The following is a 14,759-nucleotide window of genomic DNA, read 5'->3' as shown; positions in this document are numbered from 1 at the left end:
CTGTATTACAACGAAAGGTGAAACATGCCACACCAAAACAACTTTGTGGGTTACGCATTCACTGAAATAAATCCGAAAAAATTTGATATTCCAAAAGGATGTAGCATAGATCAACTGAAGGATTTGATCAAGCAAGTAGCACCTAAAGGGAATCCTCCTCATGGGATTCACGAATCCCAAGTTGTAAGGCATTTGTTTTATCGACAACCTAGTCATTTGGAGTATTCTGAGAAAGTTTTAGAATTTGAAATTATTGAGCTGAAATGTGACCACGACGTGCTAAAGGTGCTCGTAGAGTCCAATTACTGAAAACAATTTGTGCCTATAGAAATTTTGGCTCTCTTTAGTAAAGTGGTTATGGAAAATGAGGACGATGTGGTTACGTCCTTGCGTGATTGAATGCTAGTTAAATGTTAGGTTGTTTTGTGCAAATTAAATTTGTGTCCATGATGTTCTAGTCGATGTAATATGTCTTAGTGTGTCAATTTGTTATGTTTGTGACCCGTTTGTAATGTGTAGTATGTATAAAAAAGGAATAAAAGTTTTATTATCAACTTTTATCAAAAAAATTTATAAGGAGTTAAAAAGAGAAAAAAAGGTGCAAACAGTACTTTTATCCACTGCATTACAAGCAATTGAAAAGGAATTACAGAACCAAAAGCAATTAAAATTTGTAACTTATTTTTTCCAATCAATTACATTAATTAAAATTTCTAACTTATTTTTTAAAAATTTGTAACTTATATTTTGAAATCTCTAACTTATTTTTTTTTAAAATTTCTAACTTATTTTTTTGAAATTTGTAACTTATTGTTGATTAAATTATATAATAATTTTGAGTAAAAACTAAAATTTGTAACTTATTTTTGTCCAATCAATTACATTTAATTAAAATTTCTAATTTATTTGTTTCAATCAATTAAAATTTGTAACTTATTTATTTCAATGACAAACTTATTTTTTTAAAATTTCTAACTTATTTTTTGAAATTTATAACTTATTTATTTAAAATTTGTAACTTATTTTTTTGACATTTCTAACTTATTGTTGTTTAAATTATATAATAATTTTTGGTAAAAATTAAAATTTGTAACTTATTTTGTCTAATCAATTACATTTCATTAAAATTTCTAACTTATTTGTTTCAATCAATTAAAATTTGTAACTCATTTGTTTCAATGACTAACTTATTTTTTTTTAAATTTCTAACTTATTTTTTTAAAATTTCTAACTAATTTTTTTAAAATTTCTAACTTATTGTTGTTTAAATTATATAATAATTTTTAGTAAAAATTAAAATTTGTAACTAATTTTGTCCAATCAATTACATTAAATTAAAATTTCTAACTTATTGGTTTCAATCAATTAAAATTTGTAACTTATTTGTTTCAATGACTAACTAATTTTTTTTAAAATTTCTAACTTATTTTTTAAAATTTCTAACTTATTTATTTAAAATTTGTAACTTATTTTTTTGAAATTTCTAATTTATTGTTGTTTAAATTATATAATAATTTTTAGTATAAATTAAAATTTCTAACTTATTTTGTCCAATCAACTACATTTAATTAAACTTTTTAACTTATCTGTTTTAATCAATTAAAATTTGTAACTTATTTTTTTAAATGACTAACTTATTTTTTTAAAATTTCTAACTTACTTTTTAAAATGTCTAACTTATTTTTTAAAATTTCTAACTTATATTTATCACATATATAAACAAATACTAAAATTAACAATTTAAGTAAAAAGATAATTTAAATACATAAAGAAATAGCTAGAGACATTATCTAAGTCAATGTGTTTTAACAAATACTAAAATCTAAATACATGAAGAAATACAATAAAAAAGATAAATCCTAATCTATGTGGGGTCTCTGTCGTGGCCTAAGACTGTCATCTGGGTCGTCATCTCTAGCTATCCTTAGACAAAGATCCATGATATCATATAAGTCAGTCCCTGCAGTCACCATCCTGAGGTTGATGACGCGCTCCAAATGCTCAGCAATCCTTCCAATCTTGACACATGCTGTGCAATCAACCTGTCTCAGTGAAAATAACAAGTCAGTATGAATTTATAAAAAATAATTAAGTTAACAAAAACTACACAAATTATGCTTACCACATAACGCATAGGGGGATCTGACACGACTGGAACCTTGGCGACAGGTGGCTCGACGAAGTCATCATCATGAGTGGGAGGGGGAGGCGCAGGTCTCGGCTTAGCAGTGTCCTCCGTCGGCGTCACAAAAGGGTGCGAAATCTGAAAAAACCACTCCATGTAGTCTGGGGCCACTTGCTTAGGAACTACACAGAGCTCCCCTGTAGGCACCACATGATCTGAAAAGTGTACCCACTGGTCATCTATATCAGTACCTGTCAACGAATCACGAACCGGTGGCGGAGGAACGGCCTAAATGTACCCCATCTGCCAAACCACCCTCTATGGTCGAATATAGACGATGATCTGACCCCATCTGACTTGCCCCGTGCACGAGGAGATCAAGTCATAGCCCCGAACTCCCCGATGCTCAGCATACGGCATCCAACAGACGTCGGTCACTGTCAGGGCATCAATACGTGCTCTGTAAGGGGCTCCCTTAATCCCGGTCATCTGGGCCTTACCCGTAAGCCACCTACAGGAACGTGGGCTAGCCTTAACATATCCATCGTCAACAACACACCTATGGACCGATGGAAAGTGCTCATAAATCCAGCACTACAAACACAAAGTCAACATCAGCAAACAAACATGGATTGAATTTTACTTTAATTTAAATTACAAGCAGCGATACTCACCTGAAGTAGTGAAATGTAACCGGCCATCTGCCATGTAGGGGCCTGCGACGCCTCGTTAAGCTGATCGTACAAGTGGACCAAAGCGGCCGCTCCCCAAGAGAATGCCCCTGCCTGGCCCAGGTCCCTGAATGCCTACAGGTGCACAACATGGACATGGGTTGCACTCTTGTTAGCGAAAAGAGTGCAACCAACCAAATGAAGGAGGTACGTCCGAGCTGCAGCAGCCCACTGCCTGGCCCGGCACCTACTCTGGTACATATCTTGAAGCCAGGACAACCGAACATGAGACCCGCCTGCCTGATGTGTCTCAACTGTAGCCTCGTCTGGGGTGACCTCAAGTAGCTCCATCATCAGGGCCACTGTGTCAGATGTAACCAGTGGCTCGAATGAATGCAGCGCGCCAGTAATCGGAATGTGCAGGAGTGACGAAACGTCGTCTAGAGTGATCGTCACCTCCCCTACTGGGAGGTGGAAGCTGCCCGTCTCCCTATGCCACCTCTCAACAAAGGAGGATATGAGTCCAGGATCAGTGGTGATTACAGAATACCTGATTAGTGGATCCAATCCAGTGGCCGCAATCATACCTTCAATCTCAGCAGCCGGTCTCCCAAATTTGTCTACTTTCCTACCATGGGAGACCAACTTGAGATCGGGTCGCTCCTAAATTGAATAACAGTTTATAAATTTGTGTATTTCAAAATAAAAGAAACTACTTTCTAATTACTGGAATAAAAAAAGTACGTACCTATCCACTCCATATGTTGTGTGTCACATGATCAGCAAATCCTATCAAAACAGATGGATCGCGTGGCCCACCAGGGAACCCCTCATCATCAGCAGGTGCCCCCAAGCTCCCATCACTAGCCACTCGATCTGTCTCAACACCATCGGCGGCTCCTGTCCTCTCTGGGCTACCATCAGACACATGAGGCACATCCTTAGGCAACTGAGGAACATCCTCGGCTCTCTGGGTAACCCGTTGCCTACGTGCTGAGGCAGTGGGCCTACGACACCGAGGAACATCAGCCTCAGGCACATCCTGACTAAGGTCTCTGCCTCTACCTGTGCCAAACACATGACGTAGACCTCGTGTTCTAACCATGATTTGAAATCATGAAGAACATTTACTTTTATTCGTCAAATTAAACATTCAAATAATTTGTGTAACAAAGCTTTGGAATCCTAACTAATCCACATAATTGATCCAAATCCACAGATTATATATTTAGTTCAACATAATTTATCCAAATAATTGACAGACAAATGCATATATAACAAATGAGGTTGCGTACTTGTAGGGTTTGACTCGAGGCACTAATGAGGTTGCGTACTTGTAGATTTTCTCTAGTGAATCTAACAATGTAATTATTTAATGAATCATTAGGTTTTTGTCTAATCATCACAATACTCACATCTAATGACATATGACTTGCTTGTCTACCTATCGATGGACCCTAGTGAAAATGATTAAAACTCTCTCAATTTTCACTTCAAGTTCATCAATTTTCTCTTTGTTCAATTATTGTTTTAAGTCACTGTTAAAAGAATTTTTATGATGACTTCATATCTTATTGTTTTATATATCACTTTTGGCATGGGAAGATAACTCCAATTTCCTACCACGATACCCTCATCAGCACCAAAAATTGCACACATTGTAGAAGCAAAGCTTCATGGTGAATCAAAGGTGATTCAAAGGTGTTTTGATGATAACAATGATGATAACAAAAGATGATGACAAAGGTGATGACAAAAAGCTCAAAGATCAATCAAAGAACAACTCAAGTGAATCAAAGCTCAATCAAAGAACAACTCAAGTAAATCAAGAAGAATTCAAGATCTCAAGAATCAAGATCAAGATTCAAGAATCAAGAGAAGGCTCAATCAAGATAAGTATGAAAAGTTTTTCTCAAAAATTAAATAGCACATGATTTTTCTCAAAACATGTTTACCAAAGAGTTTTTACTCTTTGGTAATCGATTACCAGATTGTTGTAATCGATTACCAGTAGCAAAATTGTTTTGAAAAAGTTTTCAAATTGAATTTACAACGTTCCAATTGATTTCAAAAAGCTGTAATCGATTACAATATTTTGGTAATTAATTACCAGTGCCTTTGAACGTTGAAATTCAAATTCAAATGTGAATAGTCACATCCTTTCACATAAAAGCTTTGTGTAATCAATTACACTATTTTGATAATCGATTACCAGTGATTGTTTCTAAAAAAAAATCAAAAGATGTAACTCTTCAAATGGTTTTTGACTTTTTCAAATTGGTTTTAAGTTTTTTTTCTAAAAGTTATAACTCTTCTAAATGGTTGTCTTGACCAGACATGAAGAGTTTATAAAAGCAAGGCTTTGTTTTGCATTTTCTAATAAGTTAATTTCATTCTTTTAATCTTTCTAACACTTATTCATACAATCCTTTACAAGCCTTGAATCTCTTTGAACTTCTTCTTCTTTGTACCAAAAGCTTTCTGAAGTTTTCTGGTTTTCTAAACCTTGAAAACTTGTGCTATTCATTTTTTCATTCTCTTCTCCCTTTGCCAAAAAGAATTCGCCAAGGACTAACTGTCTGAATTCTTTTTGTGTCTCTCTTCTCCCTTTTCCAAAAGAACAAAGGACTAACCGCCTGAATTCTTTTGTGTCTCCCTTCTCCCTTGTCAAAGAATTCAAAACGACACAGTCTAAGAATTCTTTTGATTCTTCCATTTCCCATATACAAAAGTGTTCAAAGGACTAACCGCCTGAGAATTATTTTGTATCCCCATTCACAAAGTATCAAAGGTTTAACAGCCTGAGATCTTTGTCATAACACATTGGACGGTACATCCTTTGTGGTACAAGTTGAGGGTACATCTACTTGGGTTTGACTGAGAACAAGAGAGGGTACATCTCTTGTGGATCAGTTCTTGTAGAGGGTACATCCACTAGGTTCAAAGAGAACAAGGGAGGGTACATCCCTTGTGGATCTTTGCTTGTAAAAGGATTTTTACAAGGTTGAAAGAAATCTCAAGGACCGCAGGTCGCTTGGGGACTAGATGTAGGCACGGGTTGTTGCCGAACCAGTATAAAAACTCTTGTGTGTTTGTTTTCTTCTTCCCTACTCTTTTACTTTCCGCTGTGCATTTAATTTCCGCTTTTACTTTCTATTAAGATTCTCTTCTACTCCTCATTCTCTTAACAATTTAATAAAAGCCTTAGAAGAGTAATTTTTTAATTGGTAAAGGTTTAGGAATAATTAATTCAACCCCCCCTTCTTAATTATTCTGAGGCCACTCGATCCAACACACATGCATATCAATTTTGTCCAGTCCTCTAGGGCATCAATAAGATCTTCCACAAGTTGAAAATGCCCAAGTGAACATCCCTAGAAATGTAAGAAAGGTAAAATGATTTTGGATTTAAGAAATGTAAAATGATTTAAATTTAAATCCTGCACATCATTCTTCAATATGACCAAACTCACAAATGTGAATAATCATGTGTATATTTAACTTATGGAGACTTTGTGGGCAGAGATGTTCACATGTGAATAATCATCTATACAACATACCCCATATCCAACAACTTCAATATCTAATGCAAAGAAGCCAAAATCCCGTTCTTACATTGTACGTATCTATGAAATAAAGATAACAATAATATGCATTCCCTTTGTCTTCAAAATACAGATATCATAACAAAACTAGATAGCCCCATGATTAATGCCATCACAAAGTTTCAGGTTTCCATTACACCAAATTCATGTGAATTTCTATTTAATTTTAAAATACATTCTTCCAATGATTAGAGGTGAATTATGTAACAATCATCTTGTTTTCTCAGCCACTATGAATGAGACAATCATCTTTTTTAATTACCATTTCCAACACTATGAATGAAACAATCATCTTGTTTTCTTAGAAGTTTTATGGGCAGTGTAAGTCACAGCTTAGCTTCATTAATCATCCTACTCAAATCACACCAAATTGTAATTCAATTTAGACTTACAAATGCATATATAAATCACACCAAATATAATTTCAATTTAGACATAAAAATGCATATATAAATAACACAAACTAAATAATAATATGAACAAAAGCTTGGTTCTGGAATAATTTTTAAAAAAATGCAAAATTAAACAAAACAGGTACTCGCGGAAGAAGGTTCTTCCGCAGGAAGGGAAAGCACTCCCGTGGAAGAACCTTTCTTCCGCGGATGCCAGCGGAAGATGGAAGACATTACTCTTCCGCGGGATTCCGCGGAAGAACCATCTTCTGCGAGAAGGAAATGGAACGCCTTTGACACACGCGGAAGAAGCTTCTTCCGCGGGTATCAAGGCCGTCACATTTCCTTCTCGCGGAAGATGGTTCTTCTACGGAATCTTGCGGAAGTGCCATGTCTTCCATCTTCCGCTGGCATCCGCGAAAGAAACGTTCTTCCGCCTGACCTCCAACGGCACATTCACACACGCGGAAGAAGGCTCGTCTTCTACCTCGCGCAACCAAGCCCAGCACAGACCAAACATGTCTTCTACCCTATGGCCATCATAAGCGATTAAAGGAGAAAAATGAGGTTAGAACACTAACCTATAGGGCGGAACACGAATGCAAGGCAGGTTCAAAGCTTCAATCGGCCGGCAATGGAGGACGACGCGCGCGTGGAGAGGAAGAAGAACTCGAACCTGGACGCAAGGAGCTTTGGTCGCGGAAGAAGAAGAACTCGAAGCTGGAAGAAGAAGAGCTTTTGGTCGCGGAAGAAGAGTTTGAACCGTTAGGGGGGAAGGCTTTTTTATTTAAAAAAATTTAATTTATTAATTTTATTATAAGGGGCAATTATGTAAGTTAACATCATTGCTGGGTGCACCTAGCAACACCCAAAACCCTCATTCTACCCTACTTCTTCTTTCCTTTGAGTCGGTGTGCCGCCTCCAACAAAACAGAGTTCACAAGACAAACCCTCGAACCGAACGTTTTTCAGGGTCAGACTCTCCTTCATTCACATAATCGCTTCTTATTTTCTCTTAGCTTTCAATTGGGATCTCAAATTATGTAGCTCCACGGAATTTATCTTGTTTTATTCTTTGCTTCTTCTTTTTTTTTAATTTTTTGTGGCAACAAGGTTGATAGAACACGATGGTTCAGTACAATCTTAAGAAGATTACCGTTGTGCCAAATGGGAAGGACGTGGTCGACATCATCCTCTCTCGCACCCAGCGTCAAACACCAACCGTTGTGCACAAATGGTTCAGTACAATATCTTAAAATTTATATTGACCTTATGTTTTTGCCATTGGTTAACCATTGGAGTCTTGATTCTTGACATGGCTATTATCCTTCCTCCCCCCTGTGCGATTTTAATCTGCTTATTTGGGCTTATGTTCTGAGTTATTGATCATGAATTAGTGTTTTTGATATTTTTTTTTTATTATGATGCAAATGAAGTAGGAATTAACACGGGTTTCCTGCCTACCTTTTGTACCAGATATTTTTTTTCTCTTATCTGGTGTTTATTTCTTTTACAATTTTTTTTGCAGTATTTTTACTATCAGAAAAAGATGAAATTGCCACTTCTTGGTTGCACCATGTCTAATCAGATGAATAGCACCATGAGGAGATCTTTGCTCAATCCACTAGAGCTTATGAAAAATAATTTTTTTTTATTTTAGTGGCAATGATTCTTCCAAAAATCCGCTTTCGAATGATTTTATCCGATTTAAACCCTTTTGGAAAATTATACCAAGAAAAGTAAACAGAGTTTGGGTACAACGGAAGATTTGGTTCTGCTGGATTAAAATCTTCATAGAATTGTGAACCAGGCTCTGGTGGCAACATCATCAATTAGTAGCTAGTATTTCTCCCTCTAAGGGAATTTATATTTTATGTATTGGAATAATTTGTTCTCGTTTTCTTCTGTTCCAGACAATCAGATTTAGTTCTGGACAGTGGAATTCACAATCTACCTTACCTACAAATCAATCCTTGATTTGGTACAAGATAATCTTTAGTAAAATATAGCATCTATTGAAATTCTTGAATTCTTTCATTATTATAACTGCATAAGGGAACATAATGTCTCTTTGCACTTATTTGGTTCCCTTTGTTGGTTTATGGAGTGTTCCATTTCCTGTTTACTCAACTGTGTATGCATTTGATATACTCACAATCACATACTACAAAGAAAATTAAGGGAATGCTATTATGGGAAAAATGATTTTGCTGTAAACTGATGGTAATACATGATGTATTAGACAAACTTTGTTGCTCCCTCGGGAAGTAATCCACTTGCAATTGACTTCACGGGGATGGGAAAATGACAAACTTTCTTGCAACTTTTGCCCTTTTTTTTCTTTTGAATTTTTTCTAACCATCGTGAATTATTATTTGTTTCATAAATCTCAGATAATTTGATTTCTTGCATACTTGATGCTTTTGCACTCTATGAAGGGATTATACTATTTTATCTTTTTCTTAAGCTTTGGTTGGTGCGTGATGGGATCAGTGACAAAGTGGGGAGAAGACTGAAAATAAACCAATAGATCACATAAAGAAAGGTTAGAAATATATACTATTTTATCTTTTTCTTCGGTGAAATTATAAAATCCTTTATTTTGTACTGTGTTTAACATTTTTTCAGAATTATATATTTCTCTCTTTTTATTTCACTTTGTTTGCTGAATAGGGAACTGAAAATAGGTAAGAGAAAAAATAGATAAAAAATAATTAAAATAAGCGAGTTTGGTTTAAAAAAATTAATAATAATATTTTTAAATAATATATATATACATATATGCACGGAATATAGCAAGTAGTGTCGCGAAAAAGTAATTGATTATGTATATAGACATAATTAATTATGTACCTTTCCCATCAACACCAACTTTTGTCTATTTTTATGCTCTTTTGTGAAGAAATTATATAAAAGACGTGACCCTCTCTTTTTTATTTAGTTGTCCATTTACCTCTCTTTTTTTAAAAATATCTTTTTATTTTGCTATTTTTTTCTTTTCTCTTTTCTTTTGCATAAGAAAACACAGGATGGATGCCAAATAAATTTTATAGTATCTAAAAACCATTTTTGTTTGTATAAACTATTACTGCACAAGAAATTCTAACAAAAAGAATTACTATACAAGAAATATTTAATTGTCAAATATTACTTCCTTGAATTTAAATGTCACAAATGAGTGGGATGAAAGGTTCGGAGGAAAAAAAACATTTTATTGATAAATTGTTTCATGTTCTGAATAAATAATATATATGTATTTATGCATAACGATATTTTACATTATTTAATTATAATTTCTTATATATGATAAATTTAATTTTGTGAATTTTTATAATAAATATCTATAAAGATAACTTTTCATGAGTTAATGGTGTAAAAACTTTTAAACTCACATAACATACTTGTTAAACTTTTATTTTATTGACAATATGAAAATTTATACTAGAAATTAATTTACTTTCACTGATTTAAAATGTTAAAATTATTTATTATAAATATTTTGTTATAATATATTTGTAATCATTGATGAAAACTTAGAAACACAAAACATCACTCATGTTACCTTTTGAAATGAAGAGCAGATGGAGTAACAATTCATATCAATGATTTTCTCAAGTTTTGATTATTTGTTGTAGGATGTTAAGTGTCAGGGCTGCTTCAACATGTAAGTAGAACCTTTGTTTTATTGTTTATATATATATAAATATATAATTGATTGTAATTATAATGATGTTTAAATAAGTGATGTGAATTTGGTTGTGTAATTGATGGTTATTTTTACAATAACATGTTTTGTATGCTTCGATGACGTGTTAGTGTCAATAATGTACATATGCATTGTGATACCAGCAATATACATTCCATAAAATAGGCCATCATTCTACGTGCTTTGTGGTTCTGTTTACTATCTTTGATGCCATCATCTTATGTAACAGCAAATATAATTGGGAATTGTTTGTTTGGTGTGTTAGGTTGCCTTTCTTCTCCCAAGAAATTGTCTGCTTGTTGTGTAGATCCTCTGCCTATTGATTATGTTCAATGTACAAGTTAATGCTGAATACTAGTTTTCTTTGTTTCAGTAGCAGTTTATTTTATTGGTCTCCCTGGAACTGGTAAAACAATGCTTGCAAAGGCAATTGCGTTAAATTTGTCTCTAAGTGTATATTGATTTCACCTTTATTAGTTTGTTGTGCATATCAACTCATTTTCTTGTCTCTTTTTGCTTCAGTGGTTTGGTGAGGGTGAGAAACTAAGGCGGTTGCATAAATAACTGTCGTAGAATGACAACATCAATAACATTATTCTAAGACGGTTATTTTAATAATCGTCTTAGTTTCTAAGACATGCTACGACAGTTTTTTTAGAACCGTCTTAGAAATTGCACGTTGACTATGCCATATTAAGATGGGCGGATTGAAAACCGTCTTAGTATCTACTAGATTCTAAGACGGTTACTCAGTAACCGTCGTAGAAAGTAATAAATACTAAGACGATTCACTCCGTAAACCTACCTTTGTATATATTAGATTCTAAGACGGTTATTCAATAATCGTTTTAAAAAACTTTACTTTCTACGATAGTTTAAAAACCATCGTTGTAAGTGCATTGCCATATTACGACACCGTCTTTAAAGACGGTTCAAAACCATCATGAAAGGTCTTAAATAACCGATTTGAAAGACCATTTTTGTAGTAGTGAGTTTGTACCAACTGTTTGAGCTTCATTAAAACAATTTGAAAACACTGAAATCCAAAGCCATCTCTGCTTGCTATGGTTTTATGGATCAGTACAATAAATTAACTTTTTAGTTCTATGCGTGGGTTGATAATTAGAAAATGCTAGGATGATGTTAAGGGAGTTGCTACTCAACCTATTTTAGAATTTAGAGGCAAAATCTTGACCTTTGTTTTCTATATCTGTGCTTCCTTTATGCTTAATTTGGATTATGGAGAATTCCTTACAATTGCTATGATTTTCCCAGGAAGTTGTCAAAACCAATTATTATCTCATCTTGTTTTGATTTTTATTTGATTAAAAGAAGATTGGAATAATTTCTCATGTTTAGTCCATTTACATTTGTAGTATGCACAACATTGGCATTTTATATGAATCAATTAATTTTCTTTACCTTGCTCTTACATGTTTGGAGGACTAACATATATATTATTTTCTGAACTTGAGATACTGATGCTCACAACATACTCATAAACTATACATGATTCAAAATCCAAGATTTTTATTTATTGGCTTAAATAATTTACAAAATTTTGTATTTGTGAATGCATTGAAGTACCAAATTGGAAACTATTAAATTTCAGGCAGAAGAAGCATCATCCAGGCAAATTGCATTTGGGTTAACATAGAATGAGGTGGTAATGCTGAACTTGAATCTATTGTATGCATTGATGTATGCAAATATATTAATGTTAGCCAACAAATTTGTCTCTACAGGTAAAAGAATGACAAGATGCATGGGAAGAAAGGGATAAGGATTTTGAGAAGCAAGGAATTAATAAGCAAGGTACCTGTGTATCACTTTCTTTGGGACTGTTTTTTTTTTTTATCAACTTCAGTTTTCTAGAAAGCACACAAAGTTCATGATTTACATGGCAATATGGTTAATTATTTTGGTTATAACTTATAAGAAACAAAATTATGCTTTTGAAATTAATGCCTATGCTTGTGTGAATTCTTCAAATCCACAGATTCATTTTGGAGCAAGCTAAAGTCGAAGGCTGCTAGAAAGGTATTATGAAATTTACCTGTTATTAAATGCATACTAATTTTGTTTTAGAATTAGCGTGATAGTTATGATTTGTTTCATAACTCATTATGAAACATGTTAATTAGTTAGTTAGCCAGCTACCATTAGATATGATTTCATAACTGTGGGGTAGCTGCTTATAAACCAAGTAGGGCTAGGTATTTTAGATAGACTAGAACAATAATAACAGAAGTGCATTTTACATTTATAAGTCTCTTATATCATTGTTTATCTCATCTCTCTATCCTCTCTGTTGTATTCTCTTCTTCTCTCTTTCCTAGTTTCTTTTTCTTTCCCATCTAAATTCTTTTATTATTTTTCAACTATTAGTCAGCTTCTTACTTTATGATTCAAACATAGTTTGGGAGCCCAACTAAAAGATTATTGTATTTAGATAATGGGAAAGAATGTGAGTCAAATTCTTTCTAAATTCCTCAAAGACAATGTTGTTGTTCATGAGTTAACTTGTGTGTTCACCCATCCCTTAACAAACAGGGTTGCAGAAAGCAAAAATTACCATCCCCTTAAAGTTCCCAGAAATCTAATCTTCCAAATGTTCATTCCTAAGTCTACTAGGGTTGAGTAGTATTAACTATTTTACTCTTAACCATAATCTAGGAAAATTAGAGAAGGAAAAACATATCACTTCCAAATTTCACACGTGAACCAAATGGAACACTAAATGAATTATTTTCAAATATTGTTATTAGATGAGAAAGTCTTCAAAGTAATAATTTCTGGTGTATGCCATAGTTTTTAGCTGGAACATGATAGAAAATTTCCACTACAAGAAAAATGACATGCCTATGGACAAAAATCATTACTAGATGTTAAAAATGCATATGTAAATGTAATAAAGAGTTTGTCCTACAAACATTCTAGCCGTCAACTTTGAGGGGGTGTACAGTGACAAATTATAGCCGGTCAGTGGGGGGGGGGGAGGGTTACCTATAAATTTTACAATTATATTTGATTGTCATTATATATTATTTCTAAATTTTACAATGTGCATAAGTAAAAGTCATCAACTTATATCTACAACCTCTAACTATAGGTAAAAACATAAACTTGTACCTACAACCTCCAACTATAAAAGTCATTAACTTATGCCTAACATTGAAAGACTATAGATACAAATCATTGACTTGTACTTATAGGCTTTAATCATAGGTAAAAATCACATAATAAAAAACTCACATTGCTCGTTATCTATTGAGATGCTTTATATTTTGAAATTATTATTAATATTATTATTCAATTATCTAGATAAAATGTATATCAATTGTATCTAAGTTAATTGTCTAAGCTTTTTATAAGTTCAAGAAACTAATTTATGCAATAAAGTAGTTGCCTTAAAAAAAGGTTCTTGTAGTTTTGAAACATTGGAGTAAACATTGAAAATGGGAAAACATGGACTAATTAAACTCCTCTCTCCTTAAGGGATGAAGGGGACAAAGGTCCATTTCCTAGGGAAATCACATAATCACAACAATAAACAAGAGTATTAATGTATCCCAAACTACCTAACAAAGATGAGATGATATCTAGCATCTACAATAACCAACAACATAACCACATCCAAGTAAAATCACATAATCACAAAAATAAACAAAAGTATTTATGTCCCATAACACCTAACCAAGCTATCATATCTTGCATTCACAATAACCAACACAATAGTCACATTCAAGTAATCACCGATCTGCACATTCATGAACTAAGTCAACAACAAATTTTTAAAATGATCAAGCATATATGCAAGAAGAAAATGTCTTACCTCAAAACCATTACTTGGTTATCTTCATTGTTGCAAGCCATTACAATGACATAAAGGAATACATATTAACATATACAAATGAATATTTTATGCAAATAGATAGTATGGATACACTATAAGCTATACCATATGCTAACAAAAATGATATTGCCAAAATATTAATTATTAAATTTCAACTCACCTCTAGTTGGGATCGTTTATAGTTTGATGATTTTTACTAGTAGAACCATTTGTAGGTATCTAAATTAAAAGCATGTTTTTTCTTTGTAAAGTATCATATCATAGTTAAATCTTTGAATAAGTTGAATTATAAATTCATACCTCTTCATCTATAGCTTCTAAGGCTTGATTAATTTGTGGATCTTTTGCAAATCGCACTTTAAGGGCAACAACAAGGTTTCCAAGCAAATTCCCTAATTTTTGAA

The 14,759-nt window shown here is 33.2% G+C and overlaps 2 protein-coding genes across 16 annotated transcripts in view; one reads left to right on the top strand and one right to left on the bottom strand.

The window, feature by feature from the left end:
• Nucleotides 1–1,859: 1,859 nt before the first annotated feature.
• LOC114368327 lies at nt 1,860–3,901 on the bottom strand. Its single transcript, XM_028325638.1, has 6 exons — nt 3,572–3,901; nt 3,008–3,459; nt 2,800–2,923; nt 2,483–2,719; nt 2,123–2,413; nt 1,860–2,042 (listed from the first exon to the last, which is right to left on the bottom strand). The coding sequence occupies exons 1-6, from the start codon at nt 3,899–3,901 to the stop codon at nt 1,860–1,862; spliced, it is 1,617 nt and encodes a 538-aa protein (XP_028181439.1).
• A 3,749-nt stretch (nt 3,902–7,650) lies between these two features.
• The window catches only part of LOC114368007 (stress-response A/B barrel domain-containing protein At5g22580-like), a 32,223-nt gene continuing 25,114 nt past the window's right edge, over nt 7,651–14,759 (top strand). For 7 of the 15 annotated variants that reach the window (XR_003657306.1, XR_003657312.1, XR_003657301.1 and 4 more), the window contains exons 1-6: nt 7,651–7,766; nt 7,907–9,338; nt 10,429–10,457; nt 12,112–12,162; nt 12,245–12,314; nt 12,499–12,539. The gene's annotated coding sequence lies outside the window, so the exon portion shown is untranslated. Of the gene's footprint in view, nt 7,767–7,906; nt 9,339–10,374; nt 10,458–12,111; nt 12,163–12,244; nt 12,315–12,498; nt 12,540–14,759 lie in introns of all 15 variants that reach the window. The other 8 variants (XR_003657308.1, XR_003657309.1, XR_003657303.1 and 5 more) reach the window with 8 other exon arrangements.

The sequence above is a fragment of the Glycine soja genome, chromosome 9, assembly GCF_004193775.1.
Source record: "Glycine soja cultivar W05 chromosome 9, ASM419377v2, whole genome shotgun sequence".
Taxonomy (NCBI): Eukaryota; Viridiplantae; Streptophyta; class Magnoliopsida; order Fabales; family Fabaceae; genus Glycine; species Glycine soja.
The sequence above is the reverse complement of the archived record's forward strand: the minus strand, read 5'-3'. Positions and strand labels throughout refer to the sequence as shown.